General features: G+C 39.6%; 1 protein-coding gene across 2 annotated transcripts in view; it reads left to right on the plus strand.

Moving 5' to 3' along the window:
• HERC5 (HECT and RLD domain containing E3 ubiquitin protein ligase 5) overlaps positions 1 to 19,850 on the plus strand; it is a 50,676-nt gene that overhangs the window by 19,920 nt on the left and 10,906 nt on the right. For both annotated transcript variants that reach the window (XR_002727109.3, XM_023195421.2), the window contains exons 13-18: positions 2,584 to 2,738; positions 10,172 to 10,285; positions 11,122 to 11,232; positions 13,181 to 13,351; positions 17,018 to 17,161; positions 18,163 to 18,329. Coding sequence is in view for 1 of the 2 variants with exons in the window: in XM_023195421.2 (XP_023051189.2) it covers positions 2,584 to 2,738; positions 10,172 to 10,285; positions 11,122 to 11,232; positions 13,181 to 13,351; positions 17,018 to 17,161; positions 18,163 to 18,329 (862 nt within the window). In the remaining variant the exon portion in view is untranslated. The remainder of the gene's footprint in view (positions 1 to 2,583; positions 2,739 to 10,171; positions 10,286 to 11,121; positions 11,233 to 13,180; positions 13,352 to 17,017; positions 17,162 to 18,162; positions 18,330 to 19,850) is intronic.

Genomic DNA, 19,850 nt, shown 5'->3' on the forward strand with positions numbered 1-19,850 from the left:
CTTTCTGTTTATGTAAAGATTACATTTTATTTTTACTGAACTATTTGAAAATAAGTTGAAGACATGAGATTTCACTCATAATATTTCACCATTCATCTAAGAACATGGAATCTGGCTGGGAATGGTGACTCATGCCTGTGATCTCAGCACTTTGGGAGGCTGAGGCAGGCAGATCACCTGAGGTCAGAAGTTCAAGACTAGCCTGGCCAACATGGCAAAACCGCAGCTCTACTAAAAATACAAAAATAAGCCAGGCTTGGTGGTGCATGCCTGTAATCCCAGCTACTCGGGAGGCTGAGGCAGGAGAATTGCTTGACCTGAGAGGCAGAGGTTGCATTGAGCTGAGATTGCCCCATTGCACTCCAGCCTGGGCGACAGAGTGAGACTTTGTCCCAAAAAAAAAAGAACATGGAATTCTATATTACCCTGGCATCGTTATCATATCTAAGAAAATTAGTCAAAATTTTATAATATTATCCAATATCTAGGTCATATTCAATATCTAGGTCACTTCTCTTCTTTTCCCAAAAAAAGTATTTACAGCTTTTTTTTTTCTTTTTAAATCTCATTTGAGGCCAGGAGTTGGAGGCCAGCCTGGCCAACATGGTGAAACCCCATCTCTACTAAAAATACAATCAATCAAAAGAAAGGAAAAGAAAAAGGAAGGAAGGAAGGAAAGGGAAGCGGAGTGGAGGGGATGGGAGAGGAGGGGAGGGGAGGGGGAGGGGAGGGGAAGGGAAGGGGAAGAAAGGGGAAGGTGAGGGAAGGAGAAGGGGAAGGGAAGGGGTGGGGGAGGGGAAGGGAAGGAGGAGGGAGTGAAGGAAGGAATGAAGGAGGAAGGAATGAAGGAGGAAGGAAGGATGAAATCCTGGTCAGATGTCTTGTAGACTGTCCCACATCCAGACAGTCTGATTGTTTCATCCAATCCCTGTATTTCCAGTACACTGCAAGTAAGTTCTAGGGGCATGAATAGATTTAATGGGATTTTTGACATACATAGCATATTCAGCTCAAGGAAGTCCATTCTTTATGTTTTATTAAAACTGGGTAACATGATAAGTGATGAAAAGCTACTTTAAAATGGTTTTTGTTTTTTAAAATGCTGAAATACGTTTTCTAAGAGTTAAAAATCTCAGACTGAGAGCACAAAAAGAAAATTATGCAATCACGAACAATTTTTAATTTTTAACACATTATACTGTTTCATCTCAGCAAAAATGTGATTAATTTTGCTCATATATTTTCACAAATTAATTACATCAGGTTTGTAGTTCTATTAACTGTAAAGGAACTTTTCCAGGATGTTAAATTATTAGTAGTATGTTTTAGTAGAGACGGGGGCTCACTCTGTCACCTTGCTGGAGTACAGTGGTACAATTGTAGCTCACTGTAATCTTGAATTCCTGGGCTCAAGCAACCAGAAAGTTAAATTCTAAACTTGTAATAGTAATTGTATTTATTCAGTGAAAAGTTTGTTACATGTGTGCTTTTGTAATTATGATATATACTAAAATATTTTGTTACGTGTTTCAGAAAATATTGGCTACTTTTTTCCTTCAAGAATCTAAGTAAATTACATGATAATTATATTTACCTTCCTTGTAAAGGTCAAATATGCAGAGATAGATAATAAAATAGTGGTTACTAGTGGATAGGGGTGGAAAGGAAATGTGGAGATGTAGTTCAAAGGCCACAAAGAAGCAGATGTGTAGGATCAAGTTTAGAGATCTATTAGACAATACAACAGGAGGACTATAGTTAATAACATTGTATTAGGGATTTTATTGTTGTTAAATAAATAGATGTTAGCTGTTCTTGTTATAAAAAGAAAAATTTTTTTTTGAGGTGGGGTCTTACTCTGTCACCCAGGTTGGAGTGCATTGGCACAATCTCAGCTCACTGCAGCCTCTACCTCCCAGTCTGAAGTGATTCTCCCACCTCAGCCTCCCGAGTAGCTCCCGAGTAGCCTCCCGAGGTGGCACAGATACGTGCCACCATGCCCAGCTAATTTTTGGTATTTTTGGTAGAGACCGAGTTTCTCTATGTTGCCCAGGCTGGCCTCGAACTGCTGAGCTCAGACAATCCACCTGCCTCAGCCTCCCAAAGTGCTGGGATTGCAGGTGTGAGCCACCATGCCTAGCCTGCAAAAAAATGTTAACTTGCTTTACTATAGTAACAATTTTACTATTTATATGTATCCCATTACATTTTGTAGGCCTCAAATATACACAATAAGCTGGTGAGGTGGCTCACGCCTATAATCCCAGCACTTTGGGAGGCAGAGGTGGGCGGATCACCTGAGGTCAGGAGTTCAAGACCAGCCTGGCCAACATGGTGAAACCTTGTCTCTATAAAAATACAAAAATTATCCAGGCATGGTGGTAGGTGCCTGTAATTCCAGCCACTCAGGAGGGTGAGGCAGAAGAATTGCTTGAACCTGGGAGGCAGAGGTTGTAGTGAGCTGAGATTGTGCCACTGCACTCCAGCCTGGGCAACAGGGCGAGACTCCGTCTCAAACAAACAAACAAAAAAAACACAATAAAACTCATTTTTAAAACAATTTGCTTTTCTTGTATTCCTCAGAAGAGTATTGGGCAACTCTGCAAGAATCCACTTTCAGCAAACTGGTCCAGATGTTTAAAACAGCTGTCATATGCCAGTTGGATTACTGGGATGAAAGTGCTGAGGAGAATGGTAATGTTCAAGCTCTCCTAGAAATGTTGAAGAAGCTGCACAGGGTAAGAGTTCCTTTAGAAACCTCTGTGTTTTTATCTAGCAGTAAAAATTGCCTTGCTTTCAGCTGGCTTGAATCTTAAGCAGACTCCTGTGAGACATATGAAGTTTATATTGTTATTTTTTTAAATGTTGGTTTTTGTAAATTACATCATACATATAAAGAAATATATATATATATAATACCTATTTAGAATTCAAAGAAAAATAATAAAATAAACATTAGTGTCCTTACCACCCATGTTAAAAAAAATACAACATTTCCAGTACTTTAGAAATACCTGTGTACTTTAGAAATACCTGTGTATCCCTCATGGATTGCAGCCTCTCCATCTCACAGAGATAGTCATGATCCTGGATTTTGGGATAATCATTCCCTTGCTCTTACTGTTTTAGAACTATATGTATGTATTTATAGACACTATGATGTTTAATTTTGCTATTTTCAAAATTTATGTCAATGGAATACATGTTTCTTACACTCAGTGTTGTTTTATAGATTCATCCAGATTAATGCTTATGGCTGTATTTCATTCATTTTCACTCTGCAGTATAGTTCATTGTATGAATATACCATACTTTGCTTATCCATTCCAATATTGACAAATATATATGCTGTTTGCAATTCTTGTGTTTTTTTTTTTTTTTGGTCTTGTTGGGAGTTCCTCTATGAGAAAACATTGCTGCTATAATATATTTTTGCTCATAATCTCTTGGTGTTATTGTGTCAAGAATTGGTTCTAGTTTTCATACCTAGTTCTACAATTGATAAGCTATGGATATGTGTGTGTTGCTCTTTCCTGGTAGTGACAAACTCTTCAAAAGCAGTTGGACCAATTTAAATTCTCTCCAGGAGATGATGAGAATTCCCGTTGCTCCATTTTGAAAATATTTTTGATACGAAATGATACCAAATTATGGTTTTAATTGTATTTCCCTGGTTCAGATGCGCTAGAGCATATTTTCATGTTTATAATTGCAGTATTTGTTTCCTCTTCTGTGAAATGCCTGTCCTTGACTTTTGTTCATTTAAGTGATGTTTGACTTTTTCTTACTGATTATAGAATTCTTTTATTTTGGATACTACTCCTTTGTCAATGGTGTGTGTTGCAAATATTGTATCCTAGTCTTTTGCTTTATGGTGTTTTTTGACAAACTCACATTCTTAATTTTATTGTAGATAAATTTGTCAATCCATTTCTTTTTACTCCTTGTGTCTTGTTTTAAACTTCTTTTCTCCCGTAAAGGATTTTGATTTGTTGGAGACAGGTTCTCCCTCTGTCATCCAGGCTGGAATGCAGTGGCTCAATCTCAGCTCACTGCAACCTCTGTCTCCCAGGCTCCTGTGATCCTCCCACTTCAGCCTCCAGAGTAGCTTGGACTACATGTGCACGCCACCATGCCTTGCTAATTTTTGTATTTTTTGTAGAGATGGGATTTCACCCTGTAGCCCAGGCTGGTCTTGAACTCCTGAGCTCAAATGATTCACCCACCTCAGTCTCCCAAAGTCCTGGTATTACAGGTATGAGCCACTGTGCCCGGCCAATATTTGACTTTTTCTTAACTGCTTATAAGAATTCTTTCTATTTTAGATACTACTTCTTTGTCAATGATATGTGTTGCAAATGGTGTATCCCAGTTATAGCTTGTCTTTTGCTTTTATGGTGTTTGGCAAACTCACATTCTTTTTTTTTTTTTTTTTTCTGAGACGGAGTCTCGCTCTGTCACCCAGGCTGGAGTGCTGTGGCCAGATCTCAGCTCACTGCAAGCTCCGCCTCCTGGGTTCACGCCATTCTCCTGCCTCAGCCTCCCATGTAGCTGGGACTACAGGCGCCGCCACCTCACCCGGCTAGTTTTTTGTATTTTTTAGTAGGGATGGGGTTTCACCGTGTTAGCCAGGATGGTCTCGATCTCCTGACCTCGTGATCCGCCCGTCTCGGCCTCCCAAAGTGCTGGGATTACAGGCTTGAGCCACCGCGCCCGGCCACACATTATTAATTTTAATGTAGATAAATTTGTCCATCATTTCTTTATATAATTTTACTCCTTGTGTCTTGTTTTAAGCTTTTTTTCTCCCATAAAGGTTTTAAATTATTACCCTAAATCAGGGGTCGGCAGCTTTTTTCTGGGAAGGACCAGATCGTAAATATTTTAGGCTTTTTGCGGCATGTGGTTTCTGTCACAACTGCACCTACTCAGCTCTTCAGGAGTAGCATGAAAGCAGCCACAGGCAATACAAAAATGAATGGTCATGGCTATGTTACCAGTGAGACTATAAAAATAACAGAGGTCTAGATTAGGTCTCCAAAACTGCCCTAGATAGTCTTCTAAGAGGACGATAGCCAAGGCCAGAGGAAGAGTATAAATGGAGGCCTATATACCATATGTCTAATATTTAAAAGGTTAAAAACCTGTCTAACAAACTGTTAATAAAATATACTGCCCTCCTCCTTTGACAAATAAACCTTCATAATGACGGGGAGGCCAGGTTTGAATTTAGAAATCTCAGTCTTCTTAAAATTCTACATTGAAAAGTGGCGGCTTGCTGGGTTTGATGGCTCATGCCTGTAATCCCAGCACTTTGGGAGGCTGAGGCAGGCAGATCACAAGGTTAGGAGTTCAAGACCAGCCTGACCAACATAGTGAAACCCCGTCTCTACTAAAAATACAAAAATTAGCCGGGTGTGGTGGGCGCTCCTGTAATCCCAGCTGCTTGGGAGGCTAAGGCAGGAGAGTCACTTGAATCCAGGAGGCAGAGGTTGTAGCGAGCCAAGATTGTGCCACTGCACTCCAGCCTGGGTGACACAGCAAGACTCCATCTCAAAAAAAGAAAAGAAAAGAAAAGAGAAGTGGTAGCTTAAATGCAGCCCTCTGCTCTTCTTTTCTTCCCTTGGTTTTGTCCCACACCAGAAGGTGTGTCACATGCCCATATGTGGACACCTCAGCCCATATGTCTGAGTTCTATCCCACCTCCCACCATAGACCCTCCTTAGCCAACCCTGAGGCTGGAGGGTCTCATTTGTGACATAGTTCACTCTCTAGAGACCAAGAAAGGGGAGAGGCCTGTGCCAGAAGCAGACCTGGAACCATTCGAACATGGAATCCTAGGTCCTGGGTATATGTAGCCCAATCTAGAAGGGGATGTGTGGGCTGAAAATAGACAGGTCCCCCTGGCCCTGCAGACCCCTTATTCTGGGGGAAGAGGCTTGGCTGGAGGAGAGCCACTGCAAGAACCATGGTCCTAGGGCAGAGGACACTCTTGTCCAGGTCTAAAGGAAATACTGACTTTAGCTTTGCATTTCACAATTTACTGTTTAATGCAGTTAGAAACGTACTGTAAATTTATTTTTATTATTTTTAATATGAAAAAGTTACCCTAGCACCACGTATGGAAATGCTGCCTTTTCTCCATTGATAGGCAATACAAACTGTTGTGAATCAAGTTTCCATGTGTGGGTTTCAGTTTTGGGTCCTTTTGTACCGTGAGTCCCCTATACCATGGGTCCTTTTGTATGGCTGTACATTAATTGTTCATATCTAGTAAGAGAAATACCCTAGCCTTGTTTCTGAAGTGCGTCTTGAATATTTTTGGCATACAAATTTTGCTAAAAATTTACCATATATATTTCTAAATTGCCTTGTCAGGTTATATACAGAGACACACACACACACACACACAGTCTTATTGAGAATTTGATTGGAATTACATTCAGTCTATAGTTAATTGTTTATATTTCCGTGTTTCACTATATTGACATCTTTACTATTGTGAATCTTCATAGCATCTATCTCTCCACTTATTAGTTGTCTGTCTTTCAGTAAAGTTTTGTTATTTTACTATTAAAGTCTGTTTAGTCAAATATATCCCAAGACATGTGCATTTGTTACACTATTATAGTGCCTTAAAATTATATTATCTGTTTTTGGTGTATAGGAATGCATTGATTTTTGAATATTAATTTTTTTTTTTTTTTTTTGAGACAGAGTTGCCCTCTGTTGGCCAGACTGGAGTTCAGTGGTATGATCTCTGTTCACTGCAACCTCCACCTCCCGGGTTCAAGTGCTTCTCCTCCCTCAGCCTCCCAAGTAGCTGAGATTACAGGCACGCATCACCATGCCTGGTTAATTTTTGTATTTTTAGTAGAGACGGGGTTTCACCATGTTGGCCAGGCTGGTCTCGAACACCTGGCCTAAAGTGATCTGCCTAGCTCTGCCTCCCAAAGTGTTGGGATTACAAGTGTGAGCCACTGCACCTGGCCTGAATATTGATTCTTATATTCAGCAAATTTGCCAAATTCTCAAATTTGCCAAAATTTTGAATTTTTTATAATGTTTTCTTTTTCCAGTCCATATACGTTTTATTATTTTCCTTTGTCTTGCTCTAGCTAGGGCTTCTAATATGATGTTAAATAGAGGTGGGGTAAAAGTGGGTACTTCTTTGTGATTTTAAAGGAAATTTTTTTTTCATGGACTATTCTTAGTTTCCAAAGGAAATGCTTGTAGTATCATTTACTTATAGGGGTTTGTTGTTGTTGTTATTGTTGTTGTTGTTTTGAGTCGGAATCTCACTCTGTGCCCAGACTGGAGTGCGGTGGTGCAGTCATGGCTCACTGCAGCCTTGAACTCCTGGGCTCAAGTGATTCTCCCACCTCAGCCTCCTGAGTAGCTGGGACTACAGGCATGCACCACCATGCCCAGCTAATTTTTTCATTTTTGGAGAGACAGGGCCTAACTGTGTTGCTCAGGCTAGTCTTGAGCTCCTGGCCTCAAGTGATTCTCCTGTTTTGGCCTTGGTCTCCGGAAGTGCAGGGATTACCCGGGTGAGCCACCACACCAGCCCTATAGGCTTTTTTTTCCTTTTTTTTTCTTGAGACAGAAAAAAAAGAGCCTGTTGCTCAGGCTGGAGTGCAGTGGCACGATTTTGGCTTACTGTACCCTCTGCCTCCTGGGTTCAAGCTATCATTGTGCCTCAGCTTCCTGAGTAGCCAGGAATATAGGCACATGCCACCCCGCTCGGCTAATTTTTTAGTTTTTAGTACAGATGGGGTTTCGCCACGTTGCCCAGGCTGGTCTCCAACTCCTGACCTCAAGTGATTTTCCCATCTTGGCCTCCCAAAGTGCTGGGATTACAGGCATGAGCCACTGTGCCTGGCCTTCTATTAGGTTTTTGAAAATAACCTTCGTAGGTTAAGGATATTTCCCTCCTTTTAGAAATTGTTCCACATTTCAAATCTAATTGAATATTGACTCTCTTCTTTGAAATTCCAGTTATTGATATGTTAGACTTTCTCAGTCTATTTGGCATGTCCCTTAAGCTTTCTGTCATATTTTCCGTCTCATTGTCTCTCTGTACCCCATTCTGGATAGTATTTCTTCAACCCTGTCTTCCAGTTCATGAATTCTTTTTTCAGTGATTTTGGTTGCTATTAATACCACCTTTTAAGTTTTTATCTCAAGTATTAATGTTTTTCATTTCTAGATACTCGAATTTGTTCTTTAAATTATAAATAATTTGCTCATTATTTATAATTTCTTCGTTCTTTTCACACTTTCGTTTTATTTATCTGAATATATATGCCTTATAACTCAGGTATCTGAAGTCTTTGCAGGTCAGTTTCTGCTGAATCTTCCTCCTGGTGTCTTTATCCTCATGTATTTTGTGATTTGTGTATGTGTGAGAGCTGTCCGTTTTCCTTGGAACTTTATCTTTTGGAATTACCTGAGGACTGGCTTTCTTCACAGAGAATTTTCTTCTGCCAGGCTCCTGGAGATACCACCAGTTTGGTAGTACTTTACATTTTTGGCTTGAAGCTTTTTAGAATTTGGTGGTAAAGTTGAAGGAGAGCTCTTTTGTAATTATAGATCCTATGGGGGATAATTTTTCCCCAGCTCAGCACCATTTGAACTTGGAACAGTTTGCCTTGTGGTCCTGGGGTCAAGGTGGAGGTGGAGTGATTGATATGGCAGTGGAGAAAAGAGCTTACTCATTTCTAGTTCATCCTTACCTGATGGTTTAACCCTTTTGGGTCTCAGACTTGTGGGAATAACCTCTATGGACTCCCTAATTTGAACAGTCTGGGCTTTGCCTCCTTTCGCCAAAGCCCCAACCATTGAAAATTGAAGTTTACGTTCACCAGGTTGGGCAGATGCTCTCAAGGCAAATGCCACTTTCATTTGATTTTTGACCTGATTATTCCGTCTACCTAAAAAATCAGTAATGCCTTTAAACATGTTTGCTATAGCTTTTCCTGTATTTCTAGGTGTTTTCAGTGGATCAGGGTACCTAATATATCATACTGCTGAAGAAAAAAACTGCCATACTATTGAAAAACAATGGCTATTTTCAACAGTTTAAAATTTTTTATTTTACAAAAGGGAAAGGTTAATGACAAATAATTTGTGTTTTGAAAAAATGAGAAATTTATTGAAGAGCTCTGGGAAGGTGTATTCTAACAAGTTTTTGCTACTTACAAAGAGAATCACAAGAAATACTGAAGCAGCAACAAAAGAAATCTTCAGGGGATCCCGCTTTGTCCTTTGACCCTAATAGATAACATCAGAATATTTGATATTTGTCAGGCTCCGCACCTCAGCAGGAGGCCACCAGGAACCATGAAGATGAAGCACCCACTTTCTCTGTGACTCTGGAGACCTTGAGGCTAATAATGATAATGCAAGGCCAAGATCATCAGATCCAGAGGGCCATAGTTACAGGGTGAAACAGTCTCGCCAGGCTTTGGGTGGTAGTACTGGGAGGCCTGGAATATTTGAGGTCTGGGCGAGAGTCAATAAAAACATTCTAGACACATGGTTTCAGTGCATATAGCCAAGATGAGTTTTTAGAAGACCACCTGAGAGTAATTTATTTCAGGATAACGCCCATCCAAGTCAAATACTAACAGTCACTAATGCCCGAAGTGTCTAGTGTCATTATTATTCATTGTCTTCACAACATGCCAGGGTGTTCATGTGTCTGTCATAATAGTCATAATAACTTTGATCATATCATATGAGATGGAGGGTTGGAAAATTTCCTCTTGGTAGGGGAATGTTCCACAAATGCCTCAGCAGAGTGCATGTCTATAAGGTGGTATATTATTAAGTCCTGAAGACTAAGACCCGAAGAACTGGACCCCAGAGTACTTTGGGATACTGCGTTGTTTTTTTTTTTTTTCCTTTGGATTGAAAGTTCTTTAAAATTTTTCTATGAATTAAAAATAACTAGAAGCTTATCATTATATCATCAGTCTCTACTATTAAATCTTAGATATTTATGTTCATGAAAATTTGGGGCTTTGGCAATGGAATTGGATAGAATTTTATTCTGGTCATTATAAGGGTGTTTCATTTACAATTTAATTTGATAATCTAATTAACAGCTATTAAGCAAAATTGTCTTTAAATATAAAACTTTTTCACAAGTCATATTTTATTTAAGGTAAACCAGATGAAATGTCAACTACCTGAAAGTATTTTCCAAGTAGACGAACTCTTGTACCGTCTCAATTTTTTTGTAGAAGTATGCAGAAGATGCTTGTGGAAAATGACTGTGGTAGGTATAGCATGTTTAAAGGGGGAAATTGATAATCAGTGAGTTAATATAGGCATTTCTTGTCCTCTGCAAAATTGCACAATAGAAATAGCAGGGCTTGTGGGAAACGTGAAGACTCCTCAAAATCTATGCAATTTTGTAGTCAGAGTTCCAGTGGAAAAATGATTGACATCTTGGGAGATGACTATGGGAATATGAAAAATGCACAAAAAGGAAAGGGTAGAAATCTATCTACACTGTAACTGGAGAAGGACTAGTGGAGCTCTGATACCCTTAAAGTGGTCATAGAAGGCAGTGAGACTCATTAGGAGTCAAGAGCCAAGACCTGTGGGTAGAGTGTCTTGGATGTAAGCACTCCTTTTTTATTTTCTGAAAATACAGTTGAAGGGCTCCTACTGCCAAGGTAGCAGCTGGCCCGAAGTCTCTCTTTCTTTGTCTGAAGGTTATAATTCTCCTTCTAGCACATCAACTCTTGCCCAGCAAAATTCATATATGAGCTAACCAGCTACCCATGTTATATTATTCTCTGTTTACCAAATGCAACTGAGCTTATTCGCATGGCAGAAACTCAGGTTTCAGCAGAACAGAGTCTTTGGGAAAGCATCCAAAGATTATAATTAATTGCTAAATTAAATGGGCACTAAACATTCTCTATATACCTTTCATTGATACATATAAAACACATTTTCTACTACTAGTACTATGGACCAGTAATTTGGATTGCTTTTGTTGGAAGTGCTGAGACCTTAAACCATCAGGGATGTAAGGCTGTGAGGTAAAGTGTAAGGTTTCTCTGTCGCTTAACTTATCAGAATTGTTGTCATTTCCATTTTTAGGATACTTCAGAAAATGCAGGATGCTGGGTCATATTCAGTCACTTTCCATTTATCTTTAATCATCTGTCGAAAATTAAACTACTACATACAGACACACTTTTAAAAATAGAGGTATGTATGCCTATTTGTCTTCATTAGCATAAATCACATGCTAAGTACCTTCTTAATCATGCAATATTTTCGGGGTGATAAGAGAACCACCTACCAGTGAAACCAATGGTTGTGGCATTCAAGTAGCTTACACTTTAATGAAGAAGGCAAGGCAGACTGTCATAATTTGGATCATCTTCACCTTAAGGCAAATTAGGGCCTTGGTAGCAAGGGATGGAGCTTGGACAACTGGCCTAGTTGTTGGATTTTTACCTGAAGTTGGCAGTGGCAGCCTATAGTCTTCTGAATAGTACTCAAAGAGGTATAACAGACTTGGGCTTGACTAGCACCTGTGTAAGGAGGCACAATCTAATGAAAAGATATGGTAGCAGGAATAGAGGTGGCTGAGGATTCCTGAAATTAGGAGCCCAATAAATGGCTACTACTCTGTGATGGTGCCATAATAGAGGTTTGTACAGATTCCCCCTTTTCTATATACAGTACTGTTACTAACTGAGGTGGTTATGTTTGTAGATATATCCAGCAAAGTGGATGGATATTTTATCAAACGTTAACAAAATATTTTACCACCAAAGTAGTGAAATTGGGCAATTGAAAATTCCCAAGGAATTGTATGAGATAATCCCTGCCTCATTGCAATTTTATAAGGATTAAATTTGTTAATACAGGTAAAGCATTTAAAACTGCCTCACACAAAGTACCCAAAGGGTTGGGTATTATTATCACTTTTACATATGCAGACATATGTTATATGTATGTATAACATTCAAATATATGTCCTTAAAGCAGATAGTTTAATATAATGCATTTACCATAATAAAAATGGGAAATTGATTTATGAGTTCTGAGTATGACTATAATGAAATATTTAACAAAGGGAAATCAAAGCAAAAAAGATAAAAGAACTTTGTTTTGCTTCAACTCTTACAACCTATTCTCTCCTGATTTTAAACAAGGTTCCAGAGATAATTTCGTAGAAGTAATATTTGACTACTCCTTTTTCTGCTAAAAGCATAGACTTTTTTTTTTTTTTTTTGAGAGCATCTCCCTCTGCCGCCCAGGCTGGAGTGCAGTGGCATGATCTCGGCTCACTGCAACCTCCACTTCCTGGGTTCAAGCGATTTTCCTGCCTCAGCCTCCCAAGTACCTGGGATTACGGGCACCTGCTGCCACACCCAGCTAATTTTTGTATTTTTTGTAGAGACAGGGTTTCACCATGTTGGCCAGGCTGGTCTTGAACTCCTGACCTCAAGTGATCAGCCCGCCTCAGCCTCCCAAAGTGCTGGGATTACAGGTGTGAGCCACTGCACCCGGCTCCAAACCATAGACTTCAGTGACCTAAAATTGCCATTTGGTTTCTGAATGGACATTCTGTCTGTCTGTCCATCTTTCCCTCTCTCTTTCCCCGCTTGTCTCTCTTCGATTAACTTCTTAGGTAAATTCTCCCTTAAAATCTCTTGTCTAGGTTTTTTTTTTTCCTGGAATAGGCTCTTTGGTGACATCTCTCACACCTGGATTTTTTTCCTGCAGCCTTTTTGCTTTCTAAGCATCTGAACTTCTCTTCTGAATGAGAAAGCATCATGTTGCAGTGCACTGTTTCAATGGATACCAGTACATCTCTTAGCCTGTTAATAAGTAGCTTTGGTATGTTAAGCATTAATAATTGTGTGTATAGGAGAAAGTGGTCTGATAAAACCTGCAGTTGGTAACTTACTTGCTCATCCAGGTTGGCTCCACAAAGGCTTTGATTCTTCAGGTCCCTTGTTTCCTCTGCTTACTGAGACTAAATACTAATGTTATCATTTATCTTCAGTGGTGCATATAAGGTTCTTTTCATAAAGGTGACCTGCACTTATAAGCAGAACCAGTTTATTCTGCTTTCCAAATTTTTACTTAGAGAGGGCCAATGGTAAAATGAAGTGTAATATTTCTGTTTCTGTTTTCCTAGGGTAAAAAACATAAAGCTTATCTTATGTCGGCAGCAATTGAGGAAGAAAGAGAGTCTGAATTCGCTTTGATGCCCACGTTTGATCTAATAGTCAGAAGGAATCACTTGATTGAGGATGTTTTGAATCAGCTAAGTCAATTTGAGAATGAAGACCTGAGGAAAGAGTTATGGGTAAAGTGTAATTCTCACTTAATGTTTTTGCTGCTGAGAAAAGAAAAACATAAAAAAAAGTAACAAAGGGTTTCATAGGAAGTTATCGTCCTTTGCCATAGAGGTTGTTTATTTTAGGGTTCCTCTGATTCCCTAGTTTGCCTTTGAGTTTTGGGTGATAGCTGTGGGCACCCATTGAGTATGTTTGGGCTAAGAACAGCAGGCAAAGTGGTTGTTCTCCCCACACCCTGCTCAGGTAGATAGTTCAGTGTTGGCCCTAAGAGGTACAGTCCCTTCTGAGGTCTGGCCTAGCCTGGCTAGCTCCACCCTTGAAGGGTTTCAATGAGATGGTTAGCATAGAGGAGAATTAAGGGGTTGTTTTTCTTCTTATGCAATAACCTAAATTGGCACAGGCATGGTGACTCACACCTGTAATCCCAGCACTTTGGGAGGCTGAAGCAGGTGGATCACCTGAGGTCAGGAGTTCAAGACCAGCTTGGTCAACATGGTGAAACCCTGTCTCTACTAAAAATACAAAAATTAACTGTGTGTGGTGGTGGGCATCTGTAATCCCAGCTACTCGGGAGGGTGAAACATGAGAATCACTTGAACCCAGGAAGCAGAGGTTGCAGTGAGCCGAGATCATGCCACTGCACTCTGGCCTGGGTGACAGAGCGAGACTCTGTCTCAAAAAAACCCCGAAAATAATAATAACCTAAATTGCCTTGTAGAAAAGAGAACTTTCTCTTAAAATCCTACAGTTATTTTGGGGTATAATTGTAGACTTGACCATGTTCGGAAGATCTGTAACTGATTTTTTCTTTAATTACCATATAATTTGTCTTATTAGTAAATATTTGATACTGAATCATAATGACCAGTAGATCTTTTGAGTGCTGTCCTTGTGGCAAGAACTGTTGTAAGTGCTTTGTACCTAATTTTTTAACCCTTTCAACAACACTACGTGGCAGATTCTGTTTTTCCCTCATTTTACAGATGGGGAAACTGAGGTACAGAACTATTAGGTGACTTATCCAAGAGTAACCCAACTGATAAGCATCAGAGCCAGGATTTGGGCCCAGCCATTAGGCACTAGACTTTCTGCTTAATCAAGACAGATAAAGATTGACCTGATAATATTAGTAAATGGAGTATTTTTGATTGGGGACCCTAGTTTATCACTTCTACTCAGATTAAAGAAAGATTGACTTTACTAAGTCTCAAGATACTGATGTAAAAGCATATTGCACCCGGACACAGTGGCTCATGCCTGTAATCCTAGCACTTGAGGAGACCAAGGTGGGCAGATCACCTGAGGTCAGGAGTTCGAAACCAACCTGACCAGCATGGTGAAACCCCATCTCTACTAAAAATAAAAAAATTAGTTGGGTGTGGTGGCAGGTGCCTGTAATCCCAGCTACTTGGGAGGCTGAGGCGTGAGAATCACTTGAACCCGGGAGGTGGAGGTTGCAGTGAGCCAAGATTGCATCACTGTACTCCAGCCTGGGCAACAGAGCAAGATTCCGTCTCAAGGAAAAAAAATATATATATAGCAGGTTAAAGTTGGCATTTCCATGTATTTTTGCACACAGATAATTATATAACTCTAATGGACTCATGTGATTCTATCCTTTGCCAGTCAGTCCACTTGATTATTTGAGTTCCACTTTTATATATCGTTCATCCAGTTTTTAAATGCGGGTAACACTCAGCATTTGCCATTTGCAGGCTCTGTGTGAGATATTTTACATGTATGACCCCTGTAATCTTTCTGATAATCATGTGGGAAAACAGGCTTTATGAGATCAGGCAGCTTGTCCTTAGTAAGAAGAGGGGGAAGGGTTTGACACCTGGTCTTGCTACAGAGATTTTTAATATTTCACTATTTCACCAAGAGGAATGGAAGAGGCATGCATCTAAATAAAGAAACTGGTAAGAGGAGCTTTCTGGAGATGCTAGTAGAACATCTGGGTAGAAATGTCGAACAGGTCTTTGGAAGTGACTATCAATCAGGAGAGAAAATACACTGAATCTGAAGGTGAAATATCTACGAGTGGTAAACAAAGTTTATGGAGAAAATGAACCTCCAGGGAAAGAACAGAGAGAAAGGACAGAAGTGTTAGGATAGAACTGTTTGCAATTCTGGTTCTAGAAGTTAAACTAGCAGGAAAAAGAAGAGAGAAATAAAACCATGAAGGGTGCTTCATAAGCGAAAGCAAGGGAGAAGAGTGTGTCAAGAAAAAGGACATGATCAGAAGTGGAAAAGGAGTTAACGAAATCAAAGAGATGAGATATGAGAAAAAGTCCTTGGAGTTTGGTGATTTACAGTTCTTGGTCTTCTTGGAGAGACCCATTTAAGTGGAGAAGTGGGTTTGGAAGTTGGTGTATATCTCTGAAGTTTGGCAAGAGTAGAAGGAGCCCATGTTGTCTGTATTGGAGACAATATGTTGGGATTTTTTTTTTCCTTTTAAGGTTAAGGGGGACCTTAACATTTTTGTAAATGGAAGTGAAAGATTCCAAGAAAAGGCAGGAATGGAGAGGTAACTGAAGGAGCAAAGATGGGTTATGATAGCATCCTCTTGGGAGGGATTGGTGTCAGCAGTGGGGGTGCAGCCTCAGGGAGCAGACAGCCACTTCAGCAAACACCTTATGTGTGCTCTGGTTTTTTGAACATCCTGAATTTTTTTTTTGTTTATTTGTTTATTTATTTATTTATGAGACAGAGTCTCACTCTGTTGCCCAGGCTGAGGGCAGTGGTGTGACGTCGGCTCACGGCAACCTTCATCTCCTGGGTTCAAGTGAGTCTCGTGCTTCAGCCTTCTGAGTAGCTGGGATTACAGGTATGCATCACTACACCCAGCTAATTTTTATATTTTTAATAGAGACAGGGTTTCACCATGTTGGCCAGACTGGTCACGAACTCCTGACCTCACGTGATCTGCCCACGTTGGCCTCCCAAAGTGCTGGGATTACAGGTGTGAGCCACCACACCCGGCCGATTTTTATGATTTCTTTCTGTTTGTTTTTATTACATATACTTGGATCTGATGACTATAATAGTGATGCCAGTTGAGGTCAGTTTAGTGGTAAAAACTTTAGGCTCTGGGGTTTGACCGACATAGGATTAAATTTAGGCTGTAGGCCAGGTGTGGCGGCTCATGGTTGTAATCTCAGCACTTCGGGAGGCCGAGGTGGGTGGATCACTTGAGGTCAGGAGTTCAAGAGCAGCCTGGCCAGCACAGTGAAACCCTGTCTCTACTTAAAATACAAAAAAATTAGCCAGGCGTGGTGGTGCATATCTGTAATCCCAGCTACTCTGGAGGCTGAGGAAGGAGAATCACTTAAAACTGGGAGATGGAGGTTGCAGTGAGCCGAGATCAGACCATTACACTCCAGCCTAGATAACAGAGTGAGACTCCATTTCAAAAAAAAAAAAAAAAAAAACTAGGCCACACCACCTAGCTGTTGCATAAACTTAGAAAAGTTATTTAAATTCTCAAGGCCGCATTATCTCATAGAATTAATGTAGAGCTTAAATATGACAATATATAAGTAGGATACTTACTCAGTGCCTACCAAATACTTGGGTCCACAATTAATGTTAGCTATTTAGTGTTATTAAATGATACTTCATGTATAGCAATATGGAGCCCTGGAAGTGATGTATTATTTGCTCTGTTTCCTCAGGTTTCATTTAGTGGAGAAATTGGGTATGACCTTGTAGGAGTCAAGAGAGAGTTCTTCTACTGTCTGTTTGAAGAGATGATCCACCCAGAATATGGGATGTTCATGTATCCTGAAGGGGCTTCCTGCATGTGGTTTCCTGTTAGGGTAAGTTCCCTTTTCTTCGCTTAAGGTATTTTGTGACAGAAAAAGTACATCTTATAACATAGAAAATTAGTTTGTCTAGACTGTTTCGTGTTAGGTGAGGAGTTACGGATATAATTGTGGAGATAATCTATAATTCTAATAAGGTGATTATTTTCTTTAAAATGGAGTTTCCTTTTCCTGGGTTCCCATATCTGTCCACATAGAACTCAAGCAATGTGTTTTTTTGATCAGTTATATAATGCATGGATTAAAAAGGAACCCTCTTTTTTTTAGGTAGTCATTCTTTGTGTCAGTTCTGTTTTCCCAATTAATTTGAAGACAAAGGCTGTGGAAAGAAATTGTGAAAACTAGTTTATAAAGATTACTGAACCTAATGTATTTTTATTGCTGGTATGCTTTTAGGAACTAAAACTGTGGCAGAGATTTATTTGGTTGTTTGTTTCTTTTGTTTTGCTTTGTTTTTGAGACAGAATCTCACTCTGTCACCCAGGCTGGAGTGCAGTGCCATGATCTTAGCTCACTGCAACCTCCGCCTCCCAGGCACAAGCCATTCCCGCCTCAGCCTGGCGGGATTACAGTAACTGGGATTACAGGCTTCCGCCACCACACCTGGGTAGTTTTTGTGTTTTTTAGTAGAGGTGGGGTTTCACCAGTTTGGCCAGGCTGGTCTCAAACTCCTGACCTCAGGTTATCTGCCCACCTTGACCTCCCAAAGGGCTGGGATTACAAGCATGAGAGTGGCAGGGATTTAAATTGACTTAATGACCAAAATTAGGTTGGTGCAAAAGTAATTGCAGGTTTTGCCTTTACTTTTAATGGCAAAAACTGCAATTACTTTTGCACCAACCTAATATAAACCCTAAACATTCTTATCTCAGGCTTTAAATTTTTCAATTTGAGATTTGATTTTATGAAAGAGGAACGAAGATTTATTTAATATAAATATTTCATTGTACTGGTAAAAACTCATAATACTTTAAGATATTTTTTTCGCTTTTCAGCCTAAATTTGAGAAGAAAAGGTATTTCTTCTTTGGGCTTCTGTGTGGACTTTCCCTGTTCAATTGCAATGTTGCCAACCTCCCTTTCCCACTGGCACTGTTTAAGAAACTTTTGGACCAAATGCCATCATTGGAAGACTTGAAAGAACTCAGTCCTGATTTGGGAAAGTAAGTAAACATAGTTCCTGAGGAAGGACTCTATCTAATAAACATATATTTAGGCAAATATTTAAGTACACACACTTCATAATATTTTCATGTTCAACAGCAGCATTTTAGGTACTTCTGACCAGTTTTAACTTTGACAAGAATTGTTGGATGATAATTTCATTTTCTAAAATTAGGAAGTGTTGATTATTCCCTTAACTGGTCTTCAATGTTTGCATTAATCTTTCAACTTTTTCTGTGTAGGAATAGTCATGCACAGAGCACAGGTCACATACACCTTGGTGCAAAATCTACTAATGATGTTTATGTTAAATGTTGTTTCATGTCATAATCTTTAAAATGGAAACTTATTTCTAAGTTAAAAGACAAGCCACCACCTCACCAAAAAATGGCAACAGTAGAAGGGTTTTAATATCCTTGCTGTGTAAAGCATTCCTACACATCCATAAGAAATATTCACAAAGTATCCAAGAAGGCAACCTGGGAAAGAAGCAATAGAAATGCCTCCTCAATAAAAATGTCTTCAATCTCACCAGTGCTCATAGAATGCCTATTAAAGTAAGAGGCTAATTTATACTTCAGGTTGATGGTGGTTTGAAGTGTTGATGCTATATAGTGTTAGCAAGGGCTTGAAAACTTTCATTTTAATTTCAGGTGTTATTAGTGGAAATACAGATTGGTACTCCTTTTCAGAGAACAGTGTGGCAGGACTTAGCAAAATCAAAACATGTTTGCCTTTTCAACCCAACAATTCTACTTCTAGACATTTAACTTTCAGAAATACACAACCAGGCAAGGATCAGTGTACAGTAATATGCATTATATTTATAGTTCATAATATAAAGACTCCCTAAATGTCCTTCACTAAGGGAATGATATATTTTTGGCATATTTATGCAATGGAGTACTACAGGGATTTTTATTGTTATTTTTTTAAAGAGTAAGAATAGGCCAGGCATGATGGCTCATCCCTGTAACCCCAGCACTGCAGGGAGGCTGAGGCAAGTGGATTGCTGGAGCCCAGGAGTTTGAGACCAGCCTGGCCAACATGGCGAGACCTCATCTCTACAAAAACAAACAAACAAACAAAAACAAAAATTAGCTGGGCATGCTGGCACATGCCAGGAGGCACACCTCAGGAGGCTGAGGCGGGTGGATAGATTGAGCCCAGGAGGTCGAAGCTGCAGTGAGCCATGATCATACCACTGTACTCCAGCCTGGGTGACAGAAGAAGACTCTGTCTCAATTTAAAAAAAAAGAATAAGAACAGTAATATGATTCTAGTAGTAGTATCATCCCTCTTGTACAGATTCAGAAACTAAAACACAGAGAGATTAGATAGCTTGCTCAAGGCCCCATAATGGCAGAACCATGATCTGAACACAGTCTGGCACCAGAGTCTGTTAATCATTTATACAAACTGTACTAATAAGGAAAAAAAAAAAAAAAATCAAAAGCACAAGATTTAGAAAGAAGATAAATTTGTCATTTTTATTTTACTGGAGACATCGAAGATAACCT

This window comes from Piliocolobus tephrosceles, chromosome 3 (assembly GCF_002776525.5).
Source record: "Piliocolobus tephrosceles isolate RC106 chromosome 3, ASM277652v3, whole genome shotgun sequence".
NCBI classification, from domain to species: Eukaryota; Metazoa; Chordata; class Mammalia; order Primates; family Cercopithecidae; genus Piliocolobus; species Piliocolobus tephrosceles.